This window comes from Mytilus trossulus, chromosome 1 (genome assembly GCF_036588685.1).
Source record: "Mytilus trossulus isolate FHL-02 chromosome 1, PNRI_Mtr1.1.1.hap1, whole genome shotgun sequence".
NCBI lineage: Eukaryota > Metazoa > Mollusca > Bivalvia > Mytilida > Mytilidae > Mytilus > Mytilus trossulus.
This window is the reverse complement of record NC_086373.1, coordinates 89,173,281-89,199,875: the sequence shown is the minus strand read 5'-3', so window position 1 is coordinate 89,199,875 and position 26,595 is coordinate 89,173,281. Positions and strand designations below refer to the sequence as shown.

The following is a 26,595-nucleotide window of genomic DNA, read 5'->3' as shown; positions in this document are numbered from 1 at the left end:
GTGATCCGGCTAAGATCACCCCTGTTAGAACAAATGAGCTGTGATGTAATTGATATTAATTAAGAGTTTTAAAAAGTTTAATAAGTTCCCGTGATATTAATTTTGTATGACGTATGACCATGTACATATTTCATAGAAATCAATGAATAATTTCACAGAAAATAAGTACTTTTGCAACATATTGCACAGCGAAACATTTGCTTGTCTTTTGATGTTATTGATCAGTCACTTTTTCTTTTCAAATAAGTATAATGTTCATATAAAACTATACTTTCTTCTGCAATATTTCTTTTTCTTCTCTTTTCTGGTTTAACAGACCCATTTTGATATATTTCAATGGAGTATATTATTAAACATTTGTTATACTCTACTGGATCCGAATTGGATGATTTAAATTTTTTAATTCTTACATTTTTGTTATAATCATGATAATAAAATTGAGAATTGAAATGGGGAAATACTTATTTTTATAATGCACTTGAATGATAACTTTAAACTCACTGACGATAAATGCTCAGCATAAAAGATAACTTGTTTAACCAGTGGAACATATTTCAGACAATGAACTGATTTGGAACAAATCTCACAAACCCATAACTTATTTCACAAGGTAAGGAATAAATCTCATAAATCCAGAACTTATTTTACCAGGTTAGGAACAATTTTCACCAATCCGGTACTTATTTCCACAGGTAATGTGTGGAACTTATTTTATAGATAGATGGAACAAATTATACAGAAATCATCTGTGAAAAAAGTTCTCCAAGAACACATTTTCTGTAATATTAGTTCACTGAAACTTTTTTCACAGGAACAAATTTTGGCTCACATATGTATAAACATCGAGTAAAGAGGAGTATTATAATGTGTTTAGGTGCTCAGGGAAGTGTTTTAGAAAAGTGTTTAGATGCCATTTAGTGTTTAACTTACTGATAACATTCACTGATAATAACACTGCAACACGTTTAGGTTTCAATATGTTTACTTTAATATCCGTTTAGATCATAAACGCTTTCCTAAACACCTTTAGACCTAAACATGTTGTAGATGAGTTTCAAATCTAAACGCTGTTTTTACAGTGTACCAGAGAACTTCTAGAGTGTTCAAATAAGCACAATGTGTCCTCCTCAGCTTATGATATTATCGACATAAATTCAATGACAGATTTCAAAAATAACAGCTAACAAAATTACGTGTATACTGGCGAATGTCAAAGCCATTGTCGATACTTCCAAATCGAGTCGACCTAATTTATTACCCGGGTTTATCAAACCGGTTACAATTCCATTAATACTATCATACGATATAATTCATCCGACATGCACATGAAACTATTATATTACCATTTCTTGTGAAAATATGGAAACACAGATAAGTAAGTACAATTATAAAACAGTTCGGGTATATTTCCTTATGCAGTTATACATATTTGCATTAAGGTTCCACTAAAGTCAATATAAATGACATGACAGAATTATATAACCTCTTCTTGTATTTTTCAACCTAAAATGAATAAAGTCCTAAACTACTGGACCATAAGTTCATTTAAAGATACTTAACATATACACACTGAAAATTGTAAATATACTTGAAATTTTTATGTTGTGGCCAAACCGGTTTTTTGGGTGAATACCCAATTTTCCAAAAAACTGGAACCCTGTCAGGTCCCTGTGAGATGGCTTAATTTGTTTAAAATTTTTATGGACGAACACTGTTATATGGTAATAATTGAAGTGAGCTTTTTGAGTGACATGGACAATAGATGGACAATAGATCATACGGTTTTCCTGACAGTAATTGGCGATTTAAACTGTGTACCTGCGTTGACCATTTCAAGTGAAACTCCACTTTTTTTTTCATTTTACCATCTTTTGCAGGGACGAAAGAAAAGCCTTTTAGGGCCATGCTAATTTATTTTTACAATTAAGGAATGACTGTAATATTTTTTTTGTCTATGAAGAAATAACATAATAAAATTTGGTGCACACTGAATCACGCGCGTAGTGGGTTTTTTAACAGTGTGCACCACATTTTTTGTATGTTATTACGAATAGACAGAAACAATATTAGTCATTTCTTATAATTTAATTCCTGATTCTATTTTAAACCGTAGAAAAACCACGAAAAAACGTTGATGACGTCACATGACTAAATTATGTCTATGGGCTGATATCAAAATAACGTCACCCAACCAGAAGTGGCGTTACATCCAAAATTAAATTATTTTGATATAACAAATTATTAATTTGATATAACTAATTATCAATTTGGTATAACAGATTTTCAATTTTCATATAACAAATTATCAATTTGATATAATAAATTATCAATTTGATATTATAGGGTTATTGCATGAATATTGGGGAATATTGTCCCGAGTAGAATTTTATATTGCACGAGCTTGCGAGTGCAATATATGTTCTACGAGGGACAATATTCCCCAATATTCATGCAATAACCCTTTTATTGTATAGCAATATAATATTTGAAAGTAAATAATGGTTTAAAATAAGATTTTGTCGTTGATGACGTAATTAATACTGAAGAAATATTGCACTAGTGCAATATTAGAATTTATTGCACGCTAACTTTTGGTTACGTTCTGTGGGAAATACTATATTGCTATACAATAAAACAAATTATCGATTTGATATAACATATTTTCAATTTTGATATATCAAATTATAAATTTAATATAACAGATAACCAATTTGATATAACAAATTATTAATTTGATATGACAAATTATTAATTTGATATAACAAATTATTAATTTGATATAACAAATTATTAATTTGATATAACAAATTATTTATTTGATATTACAAATTTATCAATTTGGTATAACAAATTTATCAATTTGATATCAAAAATTGTGAATTTGTCTACAAATAGTATGATTTTATCATAATAATGATTAATTAAAAGTTGCATAACCCGAACTGGCGCATTTTGTAATATATTAATTGAACATTCATCTGACGTCCAGTGACAAATATCTAATGCATTTCCAAACTCAATTTATAGGTTTAAGGTTTCTAAAACCAACCCTCCTCCCCTTTTCCCTTTACTTGAGACAGTTTTCTGGACTAGTTTCTCAATTTTGCATGTGGAACCTGGTGCCTTAGAACGAACAAAGATAAGAGAGAAAAGGGGGGTCTATTTGATCATTATATTGCATATTTTCAAGTCAAAGCGAAACGAAGAGTTGTATTGAGATGTTTGTGTTTTTTAAGGAACATGGGAACATGCAAGGATAAAAAAAAATGTTTTTCCTTCATAAAAAAAGGATGGCATGTTGCTTTTGTTTTAAATAAATTTGTTTCAACGAATATTTAGGTCTTTCCACATTTCCTCGGAAAGACCTATTGGATTTCTTCTAATTATTTAGGTCTTTCAGACCTTTTGTTCTTCTGATTATTTTTATTTTTTCTGCCGTCTGAGATGCTTTTTTGTCTTACAACATATCGAATGGATTTTTGGCCAAAAATGTAATGTGGGTTTCAAAACGTATCCTGTGTGACCGAACACTTATTCTTATAGGAGTTATCTCCCTGCGCCCCCTTTTTCTTGTTATCGCTATATCTCTAAAACCGTAAAAGATTTTAACAAACTGTTTCCATCAAACTGTTTGTCTACTCTTAAGAATAGTTTGGTTACTTTTGACTGGAGTGATTGAAATACATCTTATGGGAATTATTTCCCTTTGAAACTTTAAGATAGGCGATATGTTGGATAAATTCAAACTTTATAAATTGTAGAGGCCTAAAGTATTTTGATATGAAGTCCTTGGTCCATTTGGAGGAAATTGAGGTTAAGGTCAATGTCATGTTATTAAATTTGAATTTTGCTTGTGATCGTTATACAAAAGAAACTGTTACAGTAAATGATATAATGTGTTTGCCAAATTACTGGCTACAATAAGGCGCAACTTCAACCTATTTAAGTCGAAGAGTTTTGGTTAACCCTTATAGGAGTTTTCTCCCGATATGTATTTTAAATCAGTATTCCTCCACAACCGAACAAGTGATTGACTTGGGATCTTTTGATTTGAGATCACTGACCTATGACCTCAAAATTGAGGTCAAGGTCAAAGGTCAATTTGACGTTCTAGATATTGACCTTTACAAAAATTCTTTCTGGTTCATTATAAAACAATTAAAATTAAACTTATTTTTTTTTATATCAGTTTGATTTACCACATTACATCAACACGGAGAGACATGTTCCAACATCATTTTTTTTTTTAATTTCTTTCTTATTATCGAGGTGGAAAGACCTTCAATTGTTCCCTGAAGAATTTGTTTTCAATTTATTTTTTTCTTCGGCTTAATTTTTTTCTTGCGGTGTAAAAATGTTTCAAAAGATGTCGATTAGTTTTTTTTTGTACATGATATCATACAGTCTATATGCTTTTGAAACTGACCCTGTTTAACCAAACACGTTTCTTTGTAAGAGTTATCTCCCCAAACACTGTTTTTCTTGTTTTCAGATCTCCTCTGCAACTTAACAAATTTATTTTAAAAGGGTACGTAACATTTAATGCGAGTTTTCCCCCCTTTTAAATCTAATATTATTGTATGGTTATATTACTCATTAACAATATAAAGTAAAGGCCTAGAGTATTTTGATTTGAGGTACTTGGTTGATGACCTTGAAATTCATCTCAAGTTCATGGGTAAATTTAACGTTCTAGATTTCGACCTTTGCCTTTTCCCCTTATGTATACACGTAAAGCCATCGGACTTTTTGCAAAATGTTGCAAGCAATGTGAACTTAAAAAAAACTTCTTTTTTTTAAAGTGACCTTTTGTAAACCGGGAGTAGCCATTTTTTGTACTTATTTAATGTAAAAGTATAAAGAATCATCTATTTTTGGAATCAGTGTCAAGTAACTATTAAAACATACCGGAAGTAACATATTTTAAACCGGAAGTAAAGAATGATCTCCCTTATTTATATCTTTTTGTATAGAAACCATATATTTTTGGAATCAGCGTTCAGTAAGCTCTCTTTTGACGCTAAAATTGACATGTAAATTCGAATTTTAATATTTTCATATAAAAAAGATCCTTACTGGTGGAAAGACCATCAATGGTAATTCGTTTTTAATTTGTATTTTTTTTTATTAAAAATTTAAAAAAAAAAACATGCATGAGATTATGAAAAATTGTGGACTTTCAATTTTTGTTAATAAAAAGTCAACATGAGTATAATCTTAACGCCTGAATAACGTTGTATATAAAGAATAAGGGTTTCAGATCATAAACACTGCAAAAAAAAAGGTATATATTATCTCTACACAGTTTAAGCATTTCACTTATATATTATCTATGTCAAATAGAGAAGGGGTCGGGGATAACCCCAATCCATGCATAAGTAATTTGACATATCACATTTCCTTTTTTGTTATATCAAATTGATAATTTCAACGGTTATATCAAATGATTATAATTTGTTATATCAAATGATTATAATTTGTTATATCAAATGATTATAATTTGTGATATCAAATGATTATAATTTGTTATATCAAATGATTATAATTTGTTATATCAAATGATTATAATTTGTTATATCAAATTGATAATCTCATTCTGTTTTATCAAATTTGAAAAAAAGTAGTTTAGCATGGACCTGAAAGGCTTTCGTAGTAAGGGGATTCTACCACTGTTCCGAGTCTTCAATGGTATTGTATCCACTACATTCAGTGAAATTTCAAATTCAAAACTTTCGAAAAAAATTATTTTACTAACGAGAGTTAATGCACATATAAACATGATATGTATCGCATTGCATAAGATTTGGTGGTGGTATTTTAAGACGAGTGAGGTCACGGAGGAAATAAAATTTGATAATGTGTTACAGTTAAATTGAGTTATTTCCCTTTGTCTGATTAGTAACATGTTACAGTAGGATATTCATTATATTTTTGTCATCCACCACTTAACATCAAATTTATCTTATGGCTATTTTAATTTTAATTTTAATTACTACAACTGAACGGTACAATAAATTCCAAAGACGGAATTTCTGAAACAAAATACTTTTCTACACTGTTAATACTTTGAAATAAACGTGGTTGTTATTACAAATTGTTTTGTCCTGACTCCACGCCTTTTACAAACATTTCATACACTTATAGATCTGTTATACCACTTTTATGTTTGTTTAAACAATAATCGATCTTTTTTACACTATTAGATCTGTTTTTTACACTATAAGATCTGTTTTTTACACGAATAGCTGTGTTTTAACACCAATAGATGTGTTTTAACACTGGATATAATTGTGTTAATCATAATAGGTCTGCTTTAATACTATGATAGGTCTGTTTTAACACTTATATATATATATATATATATATACATAAGTACGTCTGAGTCAGTGACAACCCTACAACAGATGTATCCATCGGATCGCCATCAATGATGGTGATACATGGCTGTGTACATAATGTATATACAACTCGTCTAAACATCAACCCAACAATGTTAGATCTGTAAATTTGCTTTCGCAAATTTTTGGTTCTTCCCTCGCCGGGATTCGAACCCATGCTACTGTGATATCGTGACACCAAATCGCCTGCACTGCAGCCATCCCGCTAGACCACACGACCACCTGGGCTCTCAAAAAAAGAGCTTTCGGTGGCCATATGTTACCTTTCCACGTCAGTTTTAATCTAGCGGCGTACTACAGTACATGATATATAAGGCATGAAGATGTTATTGTTACAGATCAGCTAAATTATCTATAGTAAAGGATCCTACAAATTAATGTAAGATACAGTCACAGAAAATAATTATATTCATAAGTACGTCTGAGTCAGTGACAACCCTACAACAGATGTATCCATCGGATCGCCATCAATGATGGTGATACATGGCTGTGTACATAATGTATATACAACTCGTCTAAACATCAACCCAACAATGTTAGATCTGTAAATTTGCTTTCGCAAATTTTTGGTTCTTCCCTCGCCGGGATTCGAACCCATGCTACTGTGATATCGTGACACCAAATCGCCTGCACTGCAGCCGTCCCGCTAGACCACACGACCACCTGGGCTCTCAAAAAAAGAGCTTTCGGTGTATATATGAATATAATTATTTTCTGTGACTGTATCTTACATTAATTTGTAGGATCCTTTACTATAGATAATTTAGCTGATCTGTAACAATAACATCTTCATGCCTTATATATCATGTACTGTAGTACGCCGCTAGATTAAAACTGACGTGGAAAGGTAACATATGGCCACCGAAAGCTCTTTTTTTGAGAGCCCAGGTGGTCGTGTGGTCTAGCGGGACGGCTGCAGTGCAGGCGATTTGGTGTCACGATATCACAGTAGCATGGGTTCGAATCCCGGCGAGGGAAGAACCAAAAATTTGCGAAAGCAAATTTACAGATCTAACATTGTTGGGTTGATGTTTAGACGAGTTGTGTATATATATATATATATATATATAAGTGTCTAAGAATGTAACTTTAACACACTAATGAGTGTTATAAAATTAGGTGTTATATTTTATATATTATTCACGCAATATTTCGCTAAACAAATTAGCTTCATCGGGCGTGTGCATCTATCTAGGTGAAATCGGATGCATGACAAAAAATATCTTTGTAGCTTGAGCTACACAAAAGTTTAACATATTGATTAATGATCTGTATAAAACAAATTTTTGCCGTTTATTGTACATAAACATTTTTTCAAAAATTCAAACAAATAGTTGTTTTAATTAAATAGAAGTAAAATTTATGAGTTATTCCTTTGGTTTCGGGTAGAACTGTTTTTCATCCCTCTCATTAAGTCCATCAGGTTCAAGAGTACGTAGCTGATGCATCCAGAACCTTTCTCTCTTTTTTCTCATTTCTGAGTCCCAATTTTGGTTTACCTCAATAATTTGAAAGGTGATATTTTCAAAAGTATGTCCTGTTTTTAAGAGGTGTCTCGTAATTGGACAGTTTCTTCCTTTAGTATAGAACGACCGATGATTGTTTAGTCTGATGTTGAATGTGGTTTCTGTTTCACCAACATACTGCAGCTTGCAAGTTCCACAAGTAAGAATATAAATACTATTTTCCGTTTTGCAATTAGATGTAACATAGATGTTGTATCGCTGCTTTGTTACTGTGCTGCTGAAAGAGTGGTCAGTGTTGGCGGCTTTACAGCACTTACAGTTCCTTCTACCGCATTGTTTGTAACACCCAAATTTTGAAGTTTCTTGTTTCTTTACTTTTGATGTCACAAGTATGTCTTTGAGATTTTTGGGTCTGCGATAGGCAATAAGAGGAGGTGATGGGAAAATTTCTTTTAAGGAAGAGTCATTTTCGATTAGACTCCAGTGCTTTCGGATAGAAGATGAAATATTTGTCAAATCGGGATGGAAAATTATGAATGTAAAACTATTAATAAATCTGCTCTTGGGGTCTGGGAAGAAAGAAACTTTTGTATTTCTTTGTCAATATTCACACTGAAATCCCGATCAATATGCAGTAATGCTATGTAACTGTCGTTGTTCATGCATTGTTAATCGTACATTTGTTTTCAATTACATATGTAGTACTGTGACTGAAAGATCTCCATCATGGCATGGTAGCACTCGCGAGATGTTATAAACCAGCGTACGTGTTCGGCATCGAGCGACCTCCCAATTGAATCCGTCAAAATTACATGCCAGGTCAGTTTTGTATGTCTCAGACAATGTTGAGATTTGCTCGTTTGTGATATTTCCTACAACACAATGAAGCAGATACAGCGCAAAGAAGCGATTTTCTGATAATACTTGACGCAACTCCACTTTCCAGTTCCCTTATTATATAGTCTATAAACTCAAAAAATAATAAGAATTTTCAATACTGTTTTGGCATGGTTGCAGGGTGATTGGCTCCGGTAGTCTGTCGACCACATCGCCTCGGCATATTTTCAACGATATTGAAGGAATCTAATAATTCTAATGCCAATTACATCTCATTCCAAACTGATGAACTGTACACTGTAAAATATGCTCCAAAACTACATGTCTTAGACTGAGTATTATAAATTCAAATCTTCAAATCTGAGAGCCCAGGTGGTCGTGTGGTCTAGCGGGACGGCTGCAGTGCAGGCGATTTGGTGTCACGATATCACAGTAGCATTGGTTCGAATCCCGGCGAGGGAAGAACCAAAAATTTGCGAAAGCAAATTTACAGATCTAACATTGTTGGGTTGATGTTTAGACGAGTTGTATATATATATATATATATATATAAAAAGGTGGAATGATTGCCAATGAGACGACTCTCCACAAAAGATCAAACGACACAGAAATTAACAACGATAGGGCCACAGGCACTTGTCTCAGTAAAAAAATCCTATATTCCATATTATAACAAAGAATATAGGATTTTTTTTTCAGAGACAAGTGCCTGTGGATAGGTCATCACACGGCCCTCAACAATAAGCTGAGCCCATACCGCATAGTCAGCTCCAAAAAAGGCCCCTCAATGGTAAATGTAAACAAATTCAAACGAGAATCCTAACGGCCTAATTTAAGCACAAAAAAATGAACGGCAAACAAATAGGTTACACATCAACAAACGACAACCACTGAATTACAGGCTCCTGACTTGGGACAGGCAAAGACATACAGAATGTGGCGGGGTTAAACATGTTAGCGGGATCCAACACTAGTGGTATAACAGGTCAGCATAAAAACAAACTTTAAAAATCAGTTGAAAAAGACTTAACTCATTCGAGGGATAAAAATACAAATATACAATACAAATGAACATGGCCGGGTACTTGTTCATCCCAACAACAAAAATACACTTAAGTACAGATTTGAGAGTACTCGCAGTTACTGACAGCTAGTTCAAAGCCACTAACATTGAAAGTGAAACAAGGGTAACTTTGATATGAAATCAAACCGACTAGAAATATAAATTTGCACGAGTTTGCTATCTATTTAGGTTTATTTTTACACCAGGTTATATAACAGTCGGTAGTCTTCGGAAGGTCAGATCGATTGTTAATTAGATGGCGTCTAGACTAAAATAAACACGAGTTTATGCATCGTAAATTTTAGACTCTTTTTACTTGGATATATACGTTATAGTATGTTATAAGTCGAATAAATGAACTTTAGTTAAATCGATGAAAGCGAATTTGAAAGCTAATGTCCCTTTAATCGTTTGGTGTTGCCAATTGGGATTTTACTTTACAATTTTTCATCTTTAGATTTGTTTAGAGCTTCCAGACAGAAACAATCATTTCCATCGTTTATTAGACTGACATGCCAGAAAACGTCGTTGGCGAACTTTTTGTTTTTAATTCTGAACAAATAGTGTTAAGCATAGATAATTTTAATTAATATTATATACTAGTATTAAACAAATTTTATGATTCAAAACTACGCACAATACTGTTAAAACGTACCAAATTTCAACACATTCGTGTGTAGAATTTTGAAAATACTAAAGTATACCATATTGTTGGTGCGGAGATTTAAATGGAATGGCTGACCAGTTTAGTTGATTGCTTTGCTGAGGTAGATCCCGTGTCCAAACCACCCACTGGCAAACAGGTATGCAGTAATGATAACACGAATTTTACAATTAAAATAAAAGCATCAAACTATTCACAGTAAGTTTATACAAAAATGGCTTCTTTAGATTGCTGCTGGAAATTTTCGTACCCTCCATTATGGTAATATTCGGACAATTTGGAAGTATACGTTGAAGTGATCCATAAAGTTATGTGTATCTCTGTACCAATGTAATTTGGTTTGTTGAGAAATAAAGATATATAAAATACTGCTGGACGTATTCAAATTCGTGAATTTATAATTCGAGTAATAGCGTACATATGTATAATCTAGACTTAACCGGGTCGAATTTAGCTTTGAGGACTTTTATATACGAGGAATCATGAATTACAGAACAATTTATCGGCTTTCATTAATAAGCAATTGATTTGCATACAGAATTGTACTCTGGTGCATACAGAGTTGTAGTACTCTAGGTAGCAATTTTACCTGACCATATCGGGAAATAGGTATTTAGTCGGATCTTAACACGTACGTGTGATTTGTTTAAACCGGTTTTCGATAAAAAAAAAAAAAATATACGAAGAAATGTCAAAATGTTTAGGACTTAATTAAATCCGTATTTCGGTAAGATTGTGAAAGCATATGATTTTTATTGCGTCTTACACTTTGAGAAGCGAATAATCTGTAACTACTTTATTCAAATATTCTGTAAAACGCCCAATCTCATATAAGCCTCATGCAATGGGATATATTAAATGCATAAGAAATAAAATCTCAATAGTTACAAACTGTATTCGTTTTTATTTTTGAAATATATTGAATTTTAAAATTGTAAAATACCTTGATCAAATCTCAACTACTTTTAAAGATATGAATATCCAAAGATAAGCGCTTTCTACTAAACTTTTATCATCAGATTCCTCCATAACAACGAAATGACCCTTTAGGATGCATTTTTTTTTCTTTTAAAACAATCAAAAAATGCTTAGCCAATTTCTGATTTTTTAACTTGTATATGTATAGAACTGATCTAAATTGATGAAAACAGTAAGCTATGATGTGTAAAAAAGTAAAATTTATGAGTTTAATGGATAAATATTTGATTAAATTTGTATTTTTGGATTATAAAACAAACCTTATATGTCATTATCGGTACACAACTGGTTCTACAGCACAATATAAGATTATTAAACATTTTTAAGTTCGGTTAAAACCCTCTATCTGATATAGATATAATGTACGCATGTTTTAAACATATTTTACTTAAATGGTAATCAAGAAGTAATCAATGATATTGTAACGGAGGAATTCAGTTTAATCAACATTTTTGGAAGTGAAATAATATGACGTCCTTGTTGTTATATGCATGTATTATTGAACATTAAACATGATGAAGTTCATACATCTATTTTATGTTTCATGATTGATAGTATCTACTCATTTATTCACACATCAATTTCTGTTACGGAGGAATCTCATATCACTTTTAGAACAAATATTTTATGTCAGTCATATATAGTGTCAAGTATAAAATAGCAACGTTATAAGTTTTCATACAAATAAACATGGACAAACAAAGAAATGTAATAATTGAAAACAATTTGTCAAAAAAAGCAATTTTAGTTCAATGTTCTGTTACGGAGGAATTAGCAAGAAAACGTCTTTCAACTTCGATGACTGTGTCCGGTGAAAGAGAGAAAGCACGTCCACTTTTTCCTACAGGCGATGGTTCTTCTACTGTACAAAGAATCTGACTAGAAAAAACCCACATAATGTCTGATTTTGATGGATGCTTAAAGCTATATGCTCCCCGAAGTTTGGTTTTTGTCATGAAGGATATGTTGTAATCTCCTTCATCAATGTCAATATCAATTACTTGCCCAATATACCAGTCATTTTGATATACTGCTGCAATCCATGCAGTCACCATTGTGGTATTCATCATTTGTTGGTTCTGTTTGGACATTTTGTTCAACTGCCACTGGTGTAGACACAGACTTGATTTCATGTTGTTGCCAACCCTCGCAAACACTATTTGAACACAACTTGCCATCTACAAAGCATTCCTCGCAAAAGCAGGACTTTTCCCTTGTAATTATAGTAGATTCACTGTGTCCAAAAACTGCGTGCAACAACATTGTTCCTTTAATAGGTTTTAGTTCAGTAGCATTTATGTCTATATCAGCTTGAGCGATTGAATCCTTTCCAACCCACATATAATTGATTGATGATTCAGACTGTGAAGCCCATGCAAAAAAGGACTTGGCATCTTGAATGACATGTTTGTCGCTTTTAACTGCATTGTCCGCCATTCGTTTTGCCATGGCACCTACACCATCACAAGGACCTTTGCCGTGACCTGCTTCGAAGTACTGCCAGCTAGCAGGAACACTGAACAGTGATACATGATCAGCAACTACATTAAAGATATATCTGTTTCGGTATTGGGATGTCGGGCTGTCTGATATATAGTGTACACAGGACATATATTAGGAACAAGCTCATGTAGTTTAGGAAGCAATGACCGTAGAAAGGCCAACACTGCTGCTGCTGTATGGGATAGTTCATCTGAAATCATAGCAAATGATTTGTGCTCTATTTTGCCGTTTTCAATATTTCGAAAGTAGACAACAATAGGATGTATAGTGACCATGGTTTTGTTCCAATATATTGATTGTACTTCGTCGTATGTGGTACATGTGTAGTTTTCAGCAAAATCAAGCTGCGCACATACGTGGCCATTTGGTAGATTTTCCTTTAATTTGCGTATCTCATCGTATTGATTAGTAACCATGTCAACGTGTTGCCTAAAGATATCAGCACACTTTACTAATTCTTTCTTGAACTCATTAGCTTCAAGCTCAACATTTACCAATCCTATCTTTTTTCGTCCGTCACTAATATCAATTCTCTTCCATTTACTAAACCCTATTTTCTCTTTGTCCATATCATCAACTATTCTTAGAAGATCTTCATTTGAATTTCTGTAATAAAACTTGTCTAGTGCTCTGTCACTTTTACCAAGACTTTCATTTAGTCCTTTGCTTGTCATCAGGGCCATACTTTGATGCTTTATGCATAAGCACGATCTTTTTGTAGTGAATGAAACTGGCATAATATTACCTGGACAACATCTGTAGAATGTAGCTCTACTGACCTTGAATGTCTGGTTTTCCAAACGTAACTTATCATATAAATTGTCTATATAATCATTAAGTATTCGTTTTGGCTTTTGTTGGTCATTTACTTTTTTTACGTCCTTCTTATTCGGCATGGTGGTACTATTATCACTGCGTTCTAAAAATTCGATGATTGCTATCTAATATTTTCCTTGCTCTTTCAGTGATCTTTTACGTTGATAGTTTTCTTTTATCTTCAGTTTGGCCATTCCTGCTAAAGTATTTCAGGTCAGTCCTGTTTCTTGAGCTGTGCAACTTAACATTCTATATTTTTTCAGGTAACAGACACTGCTAACTGAATAAATTGAACTTTTGGGTTTTGCTTTGAACTTGTACAATTTGTTAGTTTCTTTTAATTCATTTGTCATTGTATAATACAATACTAGTTTTCTTCTAACTTTATCAGCACTGGTCTTCTTTGAGATTACTTCCTGGATATCTTTGTTAGCCTTGCTTCTTGGGGAATCTGTGTCTCTTAGTTTCTTGTTTATCCTCTGCTGCTCTCTAGTTAGTGCTTGGTATTTTCTTTTCAGTTTCAAATTTTGTTCTTCTAAACGCTGTCATGGCTGTAATGCATTGGTCTTTTCCAACAAAATTTTCTTTCTTCTAGATTTACTGCCATTTGCCTTAGCTGGAAAATTAGTTTAAGCACCAATACTTCCTGATTTGAATTTGCTTTCCTTTTTCTACTTTCCCTATTACTGGTCAGCTTTTGTTTATTTCTTTTCTTTCTTTCAGACATACTTAAAGTTCTTTTGATGGAATGTATGCTTTTCTTTTACGAGTTCTTTCCCTCTGCAGGTATTCTTTTTCATTTTTTGCCTTTTGACTTTTTCTGATTTTTTTTTGTCTTTCGGCATTGGTTAGTGCCATTTAAGCTGAAAAATAAATATATTTATTAGAAGGTGTGGTATGAGTGCAAATGAAACAAATCTCTATCCAAGACACAATGTGGTTTGGCATTTATAAAACCATTTAAAAACCATAATTGTTGCTTGAAAATGCCTGTAGCCAGTCAGGAATACTAGGATCGTCGCATATATTTTCATGATTTCGTAGGTGAGCGAGCTCTTGTATTTGTCGCTTATGATTTTTCTTTGCCTTTTGCATGCTTGTTCAGAGATTCTGCTGTCATATGTTTGTTTCGTGTACATTTTATTAAAATTCAAGGCTCCGTGTTGAAGACTGTAGCTGGACATATAATGGTTTACTTTTATAAAGTGTGACTTCAATGGAGAGTTGTCCATTAACACTCATACCACATCTTCCTTTATCTATAGCAGTGTAGTTCTGGATAATCAGTGTAATTCTAATAATAAAATATACATAAACTTGTTATATTTATTAATGCATAGTTGTAGTTCATATTTTGCATCATTACTGTCAATACAATTATGTTACGGAGGAATCGAGGAACATCCTCCGTAACATTGTAGGCTCTTTGTCTAGTCAAGGTCGTTAAAAACTTCCATTTGTTGTATGAAATTACTTCCCTTCATGATAGATTGATTGGGAAATGAGCCAAAGTTATCAATTTGTGATCACAGAGAGGGACTAGCAAGCAAATTTTGATTGCAGCTAATTCATTGTTTAAACAATGTTCCACTATAAACGAATGTTATTTTATATAAACATATGGACTTAGTTAGCTAAATCTACAAATTTTATTTGAAATTATGATTTTTTATTGCAATAGATGAATAGATTAATATGCTACTCTAGGGCTTCCGAAGACATAGTAATGTGTTGATACTACTTCTCATTCAAATATTTAAAGGATCATGGGAAATTTAAACTCCAGGACGGATGAAATTACTTTATTTCAATAAAGTCAATCGAGTGTATTAAACATATCCCTAAGTAAAAAACGGTATTACGCTCTTTTTACAAATACATGTAGTCGTCAACTCGCAAAATGTCTATTATATCGATACCAATTACTTGTATCAAATGCCATTTTACCTCTTTTTAGCCTTAATACAAATCATGCATGCAGTATGAAATCAATTCAGCAATCTTTAACAGTAGACCGATCCGGTTACGGTAGATCAATCAATACATTCTCGGGTACATTTATGTTAAACGTCACGCCTGTGTGAGTTTTGTCTGTGTAAACCTAAATTATATTCCGGAAAGGTAGAATAGTCAGAGAAGGTAAGGTTGATTTTTTTTGTCTTTTCACATATTTATACAGTTAGACCTCTTGTATCTCTTTTCATTTAGGCTTAAGATTGTTCAGCAAAATATAGTTGTGAAAATAAATTGATGGTAAAGAAAAAGGAAAGAAATAAAAGACACAGCTAGGGAAATAATCAATATGCTAATATTAGCTTTAAAAAAAGCTTGTCGGGACTTGACCATGTTGATACCTGTATTTCGGTAATGATGTGCGCATTTTAAATATATACAACAAAAGTAACAATAAAAGATTTTTTTTAAATTAATGTATGGTTCTTTTTAACAAATGGGCAGTGTTTACACCTCGAGAATTACTTTTAGTACAGAAAAACTGTCCAATTTGTGACATTTCGAGGAGGCAAACATCCACTAGAAAAGATTTTTTGTATTTCTGTAAGATAAAATATAGCTATGCAATTTTACGGGAATTTTATTTCCATCATCAGAGAAAATTGTTAAATAAACAAAAAAAAAATTTATATTTGACACTTGATACCGTACACTCAATTACAATGTTTAAGTACCTATTGTTGTGAAGATATGTGTTGTCCTTTTGTTCAAATCAATGAAATTGTTACCCCGAGGGGGACTTGTTAAAGATTTTATCCAACTTAGTTAAGTTTTGAATCCTATTGCTTCTATATAAAATTCTAAAAAAAACTCTGCTCTATATGAAATGTAAACTGTATAATTTGTGAGTCTGTTTAATCATATATATATATATATGAGCAGTATTTTCTTACCTAATGAAGTGTTAATTTATTTTTACTTGAGTAATTAATATGAAACATTTGTTGCAATTTGGGATTCATATGCTTGAAAATTAAATGTTTTTTTTTTTGTATAAACGGGATTCCAAGAACAACTTGGTCATTGCGCGAATTGTTTCTTAACAAAGTTCAGCATTACAAATGGACAAAAATGACTGTGTTGACACCTTAAAACTTTACTCAGACATCTTTAAGATGAACCTGACAGTCCGGAAAAATAAATGTTCCTTGTATTTTGATGCATAAAAAAGTGGCGAATAATGCAAAGCAAGCATTGTAAAGGAAGAACTATGATAATAACATTTTTATTTGTCCTTAAATTACAAAAATACAGTAAAAATTACATGTAAATGCTATTTGATAATTAGTACATATATTGGTATGAGACTAATGATTGAATCAGATGAATGGTGTCTAGTCAAGATATGTGTAGGTTTGCATACAAATTTTGAAATAGCTAAAATTTGTTTACAAACTGTCATAATCATCATGCTTCAGAAATGTCCTCATGGCAATTTTTGAATATATTCCTTTTAATACATCCTTGGAAAAGAATGGTATATCAGTATTGTTAAATGTATACCACATCTAAATTTATATAAGTTTAAAGTATTTTTGTTGTGATGTGATTTTTGCTTTTCGCATCTAGAAGACCAGAACAATAAGAACCCGATTAAAAACGCATGCTCTCCGTCCTGATATGAATTTTTAAATAAAATATTTCTGATATTTCCTATAATTATGACACACTGTAGATGCTTCAGCACAAAACAGAAGCATATTTGATTACCCCCCCCCCTTTTACACTTATCTACTAGTATGCAAAAAGTATAAACTTCACTTCTATAATGTTTTACTTCATCTGGTAGTCAATTTTATTTGATCGTTAAAATCCTATAACTTTTACAATGTATGCATAGCAAAAATAGTGACACTTTAACAAATTTATGAATTATGAGAAAGCACTTGTTCACAAAAAATTAAGACACTTTTATCGTCTCGTCTTTCATTTTAAAAGAGCAGCCTAAATGCATAAATATTTAACAAGCATGACGTTCTGGGACCAGTGATACGAATAATACACACGTTATACAGTAACTATTGACCTATCGTTGAAGAAGATGATCTATTCCGGGTAACTTCATTTCCTTATGTGTATCACTGATTTGTTGATATTTTTAAGGTTACATAAGGGGTCGAGTTTATCCGGGTTTTATTTTGTGATTTTTGTTTTGTTGAAAATTTAAAAAAAAAATGAACAGCAATAGAATAATAACTTATTATTATTACTACAAATTATATATAAAAATTTATACCAGAACTCATAAAGCAGGGTGTAACGGTTTCTCCGGATATTGTAATCTGTCGCTAGACTCTTGAACAGATTACTTTATCATATGTTTAGTAGTGAAAACAGTAGTTTTGCATATTTGATAAATAGTCGGCTGTTTGATCCATATCGCGCAACTTTGATGCACACCCGTTATCGCATACCCTTTATCATACCATATTCTTTATCGCATACCCTTTATCACACTCCTACCCTTTATCACACCCTAATTGTAAGGTAACTCGTGTGCTTCGGATAAGTAATTGAGCAGTTCTTTTATAAGGCTTTTGAAGCAAGACAAAAGTAGAACTGAAGGTAACCCAGTGCTATGGATCAGATAACAGTTCATACAATATAATACTCTCCTGTTGAAATATATGATAAAGCGTATAAAACATGGCAAAATCCGTATCACATGCCGTATCACCCTCGACCAATATCATCCCTCGGGCCTAAAGGCCCTTGGGCTGATATTGGTGTTTCGGGCTGATACGACATATGATACGGATTTTGCCATGTATTATTCTCTATTAATCGCAAATAAAACTACAATTATAGACTGTAGTTATAAAGATCATCTGTGTATTCATGGCCGACCGTGCAAGGGCTGTATAGCCAGTCAAGGTCGTTAAAAACTTCCATTTGTGTGTATTCAAATGTTAAGCCTTTTTCAACTGATTTGTATAGTTCGTTTTTATTTTTAACTGTTACACCACTGTCCCAGGTTACGGGGAGGGGGGGGGGGTCCAGCTAACCCATTTAACACCGCCGCATTTTGTATGTATGTGCCTGTCCCAAGTAAGAAGCCTGTTGTAATTCAGTGGTTGTCGTTGTGTTACATATTTGTTGTTCGTTCATGTTTTGAACATAAATAAGATCGTTTGTTTACTCGTTTGTAAAACGTTGAATTGTTTTACATTTTCATTTCGGGGCCATTTATGCTTTGCTTATTATTGTAGGTCGTACGGTGCCCAATTGTTGTTAATTTCTGTGTCATTTGGTCTCTTGTTGATAGTTGTCTCATTGGTAATCATACCTCATCTTCTTTTTTTTATATATAGAAACATAACAATAAGGTACAATAATTACATGCATGTGACATCGTCCTGCATGGTTGACTGATTATCACATTTATAACTTGAAAAGTTTCATGTGCTCCACAGTTGCAGACTCTATGGCGCTGGTATGGTCTATTTTATATCTTGTGGATATTGAGTTCTGTGTTGCTATTTTTCAGTTGGGTGAATATGCTTAAATGTTGTTTGTCCATGTCTGCTGCTTAGCTAAAGGCTTTAAACATAAGTTTTTGCCATAGGTGTTCTGATCTTCATTGTTCACAAGTTGCTGTTTGATGGGTTTTAGTAAAGGTTTAGATTTAATCTTTGCTATATATTTGATGGGTGTTTGTTCCAACCTTTACTCCTGCTTTTAACCTCGAAAGCTTCTTTGTCAGATGTTATATGTATACCCATGTATTGTATCAATGTTTTTATCTACACTCTGTCAAGTTTTGTTTATGTCATTTGGTTCTGCTATTGGCCATGCTGGGCTACAGTATTCTATGACTGGGCCTACAAGACTATAGTATAATTTTAGTAGCTTTTCTGTCCCAACTTTGCTTATATGTCTCACTAAAATACGTTTGTCGTAGAAAAGTCTCTCCTTATCGTGTGTTTAATATTGAATTAAAGTTTACATTTAGTAGGTTTTAACGTTACAGCCCCATATTTTAGTGGATCACTTTCAAGTTAACCATTTCAACGCCTTTTTCTTAAACAAAGTAATTGCATTTTATCCCTTAGGCATAAGCACATCTACTTGCAAAGGTTTGATTTAATTTTATTTGACAGATTTAAGTTTAATTACTTAAGACTAATCCTCTTATCTATCTATAACAACACACAATTATACATTACACAATTAACATGGTTAATTTTGTGACATGTGTTCAAATGCGAAGTAATTAGTCGTTCTGATATTTAGTTTTTCGGGAATTCTCCAATCTTGAAAATTCTCATTGTGACATTTGCTTAGATAAATGAAACATTTATTCATTTAATACATTGTAACACAATAGTTCTTACATCTCTGTCAGTCGAGTACACCGAGGAGGTTAGTAATAATATATCATAAGAAATTCTTGTCTATGCAAACTTACAAGGCAAATGCAAATAATGTTTAAATAATACTGTATATACTAAAATGTAGTTTGTTGAAACTAGCCTAAATATGATGGTGTAGGCAGCATAAGGGTGAGCTGAATTTACACTGTATGCCAAATGAATTTATATTGTATATGTCAAATGAGTTTATAGTATATGTCAGATGAATTAGTAAGCTAGATATATTTAATATAATGTATGCAAGATCTATTTATGCATTATACGGGACTAGCATATGTGGTCATTATGGATAAGATAAGATAAATAATAGTTTATTAAAGTGTCACATATTGATCTACATTGAAGTACATAAAAAACGTTAACATCATAAAAAAAAAGGATCAATACCCAGCCTATAAAGACTTACGAGACACTGTATATACAAATAAAAGCTATAACAGTTATACTGAAGGAAAATGTTTTTTTTTATAACAAGGCATATTCATGCATTACATGATTTAAAACTCATTAAAAATGTACACACAATTATAAAATATCTATTCATGACTGCTTCAAAATAATAATATAGAACTTACTAATAAAAATCAACAATAAATACAAAAGAGGTATAATTACAGTTTAGTTCGCTTAAAAACGCCACTAGGGTAAAGGTTAAATAAAAAAAATAAAAAAATCAGTAAGAATTCAGTTATAGTTCAGTAAAACTTTTAGTAAAAATTACAGTAAAACTTTTAGTAAAAATTACATTAAAACTTTTAGTAAAAATTACAGTAAAACTTTTAGTAAAAATTACAGTAAAAATTTAACGATTAATTTAAAATAAATTCGTCAAGTAAAGATTTACAAAGTAAAAATACAAAAAAAGGAAATTTAAATCAATACATTTAGTTTAAACAATATTATATAAATCTTTTACGTCTCATAAAACATTTATGGAGTGTATTAGCCAAAAGTGGTTGGATCTCATCACATTTCATTAAAGATGTAAACTTGTGTGCAGTTGTTAATATTTCAAAATTGTCAATTAACTGTTTAGCATTTTGAAAAAGTTCAAATCTAATGTCTGAATAAAGCGGACAGTTCATCATGAAGTGTATTTCATTTTCTACGGTTGAATGGTCACATAGTTTACATAATCGTTCATTCAAGGGTATCTGCGGTCTGGAATATCGTCCCGTTTCAATAGCCAATGGCAACGCTCCACTTCTAAAAAGTGTCATTGTTCGTCTTACGGAACGTGGGATGTTACGCTTTATGTATTGTTCAGTTTTAACATTTTCTTTGTATAAGCGATAAGTTCGTAGTTTATTTCCGTTTGGCTGATTTCTGTCATTAAAAATTTCGGATAAAAATTCATTATTATCTAGAATTGTCAGTTTGTCTTTAATTAGATGTACTGCTGTTTTTAAAGATATTTGAGTGTTATTGACTAAATCTGCACATTCAATAGAGTTTATAAAACCGGTCACTTGCTTGTGCCATCCTTTCCGACGTCTTGAGGCCCAGTCCGACACCGTTGAAATAAGTCTGTCATCATCTGTGCGTTTCAGCCTACATAATAGACGGATGCATGACAATTTTTGTTTATTGAAACACGTTATCTGTCCTAAATCGCCACGTACTGCGGAGTTTGATGTTCGTTTTCCTACAGCTAGAAATAATTTGCAGGCTTTGTTTTGAACACTGTTAATCACACTATATTGTTTTGTTCCCCATATACCACTTCCGTAGAATAGGATAGGCTCAACTGTTGATTCATACAGCTTGAAAAAAACACGCTGAGTCATACCTCCACTACTTATAAATTTTCCGTATAGGGCGCCTAGTGCACGACTAGCCGACTTGGCCAATTCTCCAACCGCTTTTTGCATGTTCAAATATTCATCCAGCCAAAGGCCTAGGTACTTATATGAATCAACATATCCGATGTTGGTATTAGAGCACGTAAATAAATAATTACTACGACTAATTGATGGGTTTCTAAAATGCACAATCTGTGTTTTGCCTGCATTAATATGAAGTTTCCATTCATTACACCAAGATGTTACCACGTCCAACATTTGTTGTAGTTTCGATTCGTCAGGTGCACTGTATGCCAAATGAATTTATATTGTATATGTCAAATGAGTTTATAGTATATGTCAGATGAATTAGTAAGCTAGATATATTTAATATAATGTATGCAAGATCTATTTATGCATTATACGGGACTAGCATATGTGGTCATTATGTATATAAACAGTTTAAATTTGACCTGGACGCTTAAACGGAGTTTTGACGTGCTTACTCGCTTCAATGATGGGGAAAAGGAGACATATTTTGCATGCAGAACATGTGGTCTAAATTCCGAGCCGAACAACTTTTGATCTACTATATACCACTTGTTTCAGTTAGAATTTCCCAAGTATCGTAGCACACAGATTTTCTTTGGTAAATAACTAATTAAGATGAAACAAATCCTCATTTAAGAGATCTGAAAAGTAGTATGAATTTTCTATTGTAACGTTCATTGTAAAATGTTAAGATACAACATATTATCTAAACAAATTTAACAGCAATGCATTATCTAGACATTTTAACTGTAATATCATGTTTCAGTAAAGCAGGGACATCCTATACTAACAGTTAGGCCCCAAAAAAATATAAGTCTGTTTAAGGTTACATCATCAAATTAAATAGGGTAGGTTGGTATTTCCATTTTATTATTTTTTTCTCCTCATTTGGTCTCTTGTGGAGAGTTGTCTCATTGGCAATTATACCACATTTTCTTTTTTATATCTATATGCATACAAGATTTAAACCCGATTTCGAATGACATAAATATTTATGAGTTCGTGTAGATGGGTAATAATTCAATTTAGGATTGTGATTGTGGACAGATATAGCTTTTTGCCCATCCGTCTTGATGTGGCAGATGTTTCGAATGATACTCAAAATATGCAGTTAATGGTAGCATTAAAACCAAATTCGACATGTAGTGTTGTGGGGGCCTGCCGTAGCTAAATATAATCTTTTCTATCTTTGAAGTCATCACTATATTCCTGCACCTTATCAAGGAATAGATAAAAACTTAACAGAGTTCTTTTTTATCATGTATAGGGGCTGAGACGACTATAACGCATGTTTTATAGTAGTCTCAGATAGGGGTGAGTGTCAAGAATAGTTTGATAATGTGAATTTTCATAGGCAAAACAAAAATCTACTTTCTACATATTATATATAAATATAAAAAGATGTGATATAATTGCAATTGAGACAATTCTCCACAAAAGACCAAATAAAACAAAAATTGGCAACTAGAGGTCACAGTACGGACTTCAACAACCAGCAAAAACTTTTCTCGTAGCCAGCTTTTATAAAAGGCACCAAGATGTCAAATGTAAAACAATTCATACGAGAAAACTGTTTGTTAACCTTCACATTGAAATTTAAAAATTGCCATTATTTATTAACATCGTGTAAAGAAAAACATCCTTTATATATTTGTGTTGTTTCTGTTGTTTAGGGGATATATAGCGTAACATGAATCTTCCACCTTCCTACAGGTAGTGATTTTGATTTGAATTATGATGCAATTTAACGAAGTTGTTCAGAATACATTATCGAAACCTATTCAATCAGTGTTTAATCTAGATCAAATAGTTTTTCATAATCACGATCCTTAACTAAGAAGACGTGAGAATACGAGAAGACATACTTTTAATCAGCCATAAACAACTTTTTTAATTCTTTCTTTCTTTTTTTAAACTCCAAACCCGAAAATACGGACGTACATTAAAATCAATTCTTCAGAAACAGTATACTTAGTTTTTTAAATCAATAGCACCTATTCAATAAAAATCTACGAGGCGAAACATGTAACCTGTAATATTTTTCGGTTAGATTATGTGTTAATAAGGGTAAGTTAAGCATATTACTATAGGACAAGGATTATAAAATACATGTTTAGCCTTACAAGGTAGGACTCATTTATTTAATATATATAAACATATTTTTTTAATTCATTTTCAGACGTACAGGCAACAGGACAGTTGTTTGAAAACCTCAATCCACCAAACATGATTCGAGCAATGTGTTCTTCAAGTACGTGTCGGAAAATTGCGCAAACAATATGGATTCCGTATATAATGTGTGGATTTCTCTTGCTGTATATAACATATTCTCCCACTAATCATATACAGATATTTCAACGACAAGAAATCAAATTAGACAATGGAGTTGTTGAGCAATATACTCCACCAACCAAATCTCCTATCGACGAACAACGTGATCATATTGTTATGGGAATATTGAGTGCAAATGGAAAACAACGTTTTCGAGACACTCAAAGAAAAACTTGGATAAAAGCAATGCTTCGTATGCAACATATATTGCCATTTAAAATAACTTATAAATTTTTACTAGACGAGCCATCTTCTGAGTCAATTGCAGAAAATGCATTAAATCATGACATTGTATATTTGAATGTAACAAATCATGGACGAGCGAAAAAATTTGGGGAAAAGATGTACACATGGTTTAAATATGTTCATACAATATATCCTGATGCTCTCCTTGGAGGTAGAATAGACGACGATGCATTTTTGTGTGTCCCACAAGTATTCTATAGACTAGATAGCATAAAGTCGAGTAATCTGTACTATGGCTGGAGGCATGGAAAATCAAGACAAATAAATAGAGACAACAGAGTGGACGAAATGTTTCTATTTTTAGGACGTGATCTTATGTCCAGTATTTCTAAAAGACACTACTGTGGTCAGGCAAAATGCAAAAATAAAGATGACTTAATTGACATAGACTTTGGGGATACTTCCCTAGCAGAATGGCTGTCTATATACAGTGATAAGGTTAATTTTATTTCTGACAATGACAGAATAGTACAGTGCGGAGCAAACTCCCACGCTATTTACAAGAAATATTTAAAACCTGGTTTTTGTTTAAAACAGTTGGTTTTTCACAAATCGACCTATGAAATGATAGAACTTCTACAATCATACAACGACTTTGCATTTATGGAGAAAAGCAAAGTTGAAGAATCCATTAAAATGGATGTTCCTGAACGTACAATTATAAGTGGTGTGTCTGGGTCTATATTTTCTGGAGACGTGGTAAGAAAAGCTCCTCAAATTAGTATAGATGAGAAGACCACACTATTTTCAAACGAAAGTGACTCTAAGATCTGTGATAATTGGGCTGTGGTTACTACCATTCATCAGCCATCTAACTCGGTACGAAATATAGCAAAACACCCCTCCTGGTGTGTCGTAATTGTAGCAGATGTGACGACGCCATCAGAAGACGCTTATTTGAAAAGTGTTGTAAATGACGAAAATAAAAGTAAAGTTATATACTTATCGATTAACAGACAAAAAACTTTGTATCCGTTATTATCAGAAGTTATCCCAGTAAAACATTTTGGGAGAAAAAATATCGGATACATGTACGCTATTCACCACAAAGCAAAGTATATTTGGGACTTTGACGACGACAATAATGGAGTATTTGATTTAATCGAAATTGAAAGATTATCCAAAGGAGAATCAGTCACAGTTTGTAATGACAAAGGAAGTAAATTATTCAATCCATATCCTTATTTTGGAGTATCTGAAACACGTGTATGGCCAAGAGGTTTCCCCTTGGAGTCCATCAAAGATAACAAAACGATACCACAGATATGCGACACAAAAGTTTCCGTAAAAGTTGGTGCAATACAGTGTCTTGCTAACGAACAACCGGATGTTGATGCTATTTTTAGATTTACTCGAAATGTGCCATTTAACTTTTCAGCAACTAAAGAAACGCATAAGCCATTTGTTGTACCAAAACAAACATTTTCTCCCTTCAATGCGCAAGCCACGCTGTGGACGTCGTCCGCATTTAAATATATGGCGTTACCGATAAGTATAAATGGACGTGTTAGCGATATATGGAGGAGTTATATAGCACAATATTTTTTTTATCGGTCTGACTTAAGACTAGCCTTTTCTGTGCCATATGTTGTACAAGAGAGAAATATTCATTCAATATCTGGAGATTTTAATGCAGAGCTGGATATTTATGAAAAAGTGGGTGCTCTTTTTAATCTTGTGATGAACATGAAAGATGACAATCTTGTTTCCGTTTATGAAAATCTTTATAGTAGAAATTTTATTGAAAAAAGTGACCTTACTTTTATAAAGGTATGGATGGAAACATTTCTGAAGGTCACTGGCAGTAATGTATGATCGATTGTCCATTGTATTTCAATTTAGAGAAATGTTAAGCCTAATTTATTTACGTTGTATAAAAATACAGACTCAATTAGCAGTCATCCTAACGATAGAACAATATTCTAAAATTTGAAAAGTGAACGAACAGATATAACGCTATCAACTTCGAATTCATCACACAATCAAGTACAATTAAAAGTGCAAATGATAGGTGATATATTACCGTTGTGTTCTTCAAGGAGAAGGAATTTTCGAATAAATGTGAATAACATGCA

General features: G+C 32.4%; 2 protein-coding genes across 5 annotated transcripts; one reads left to right on the top strand and one right to left on the bottom strand.

Annotated features, from left to right (window-relative positions):
• The first annotated feature begins 1,241 nt into the window (after nt 1-1,241).
• LOC134689353 (uncharacterized) lies at nt 1,242-26,595 on the top strand. Of its 4 annotated transcripts, none has more exons than XM_063549512.1 (2): nt 1,242-1,375; nt 24,123-26,595. In XM_063549512.1, exons 1-2 carry the CDS (start codon nt 1,360-1,362, stop codon nt 26,333-26,335), a joined length of 2,229 nt encoding a protein of 742 aa, XP_063405582.1. In that variant the 5' UTR covers nt 1,242-1,359; the 3' UTR covers nt 26,336-26,595. The 4 variants fall into 4 exon arrangements, with proteins under 4 accessions (XP_063405582.1, XP_063405584.1, XP_063405585.1 ...); XM_063549514.1 differs by lacking the exon at nt 1,242-1,375 and adding an exon at nt 15,608-15,864; XM_063549515.1 differs by lacking the exon at nt 1,242-1,375 and adding an exon at nt 19,918-20,100.
• LOC134689415 (uncharacterized) lies at nt 12,105-15,768 on the bottom strand. The gene is made up of 2 exons (XM_063549518.1): nt 15,673-15,768; nt 12,105-14,588 (listed from the first exon to the last, which is right to left on the bottom strand). Exon 2 carries the CDS (start codon nt 13,803-13,805, stop codon nt 12,948-12,950), a length of 858 nt encoding a protein of 285 aa, XP_063405588.1. The 5' UTR covers nt 13,806-14,588; nt 15,673-15,768; the 3' UTR covers nt 12,105-12,947.

Coding starts and splice junctions, on each gene's coding strand:
- LOC134689415 (XM_063549518.1), bottom strand. CDS start 13,805: ATGCCGAATAAGAAGGACGTAAAAAAAGTAAATGACCAACAAAAGCCA.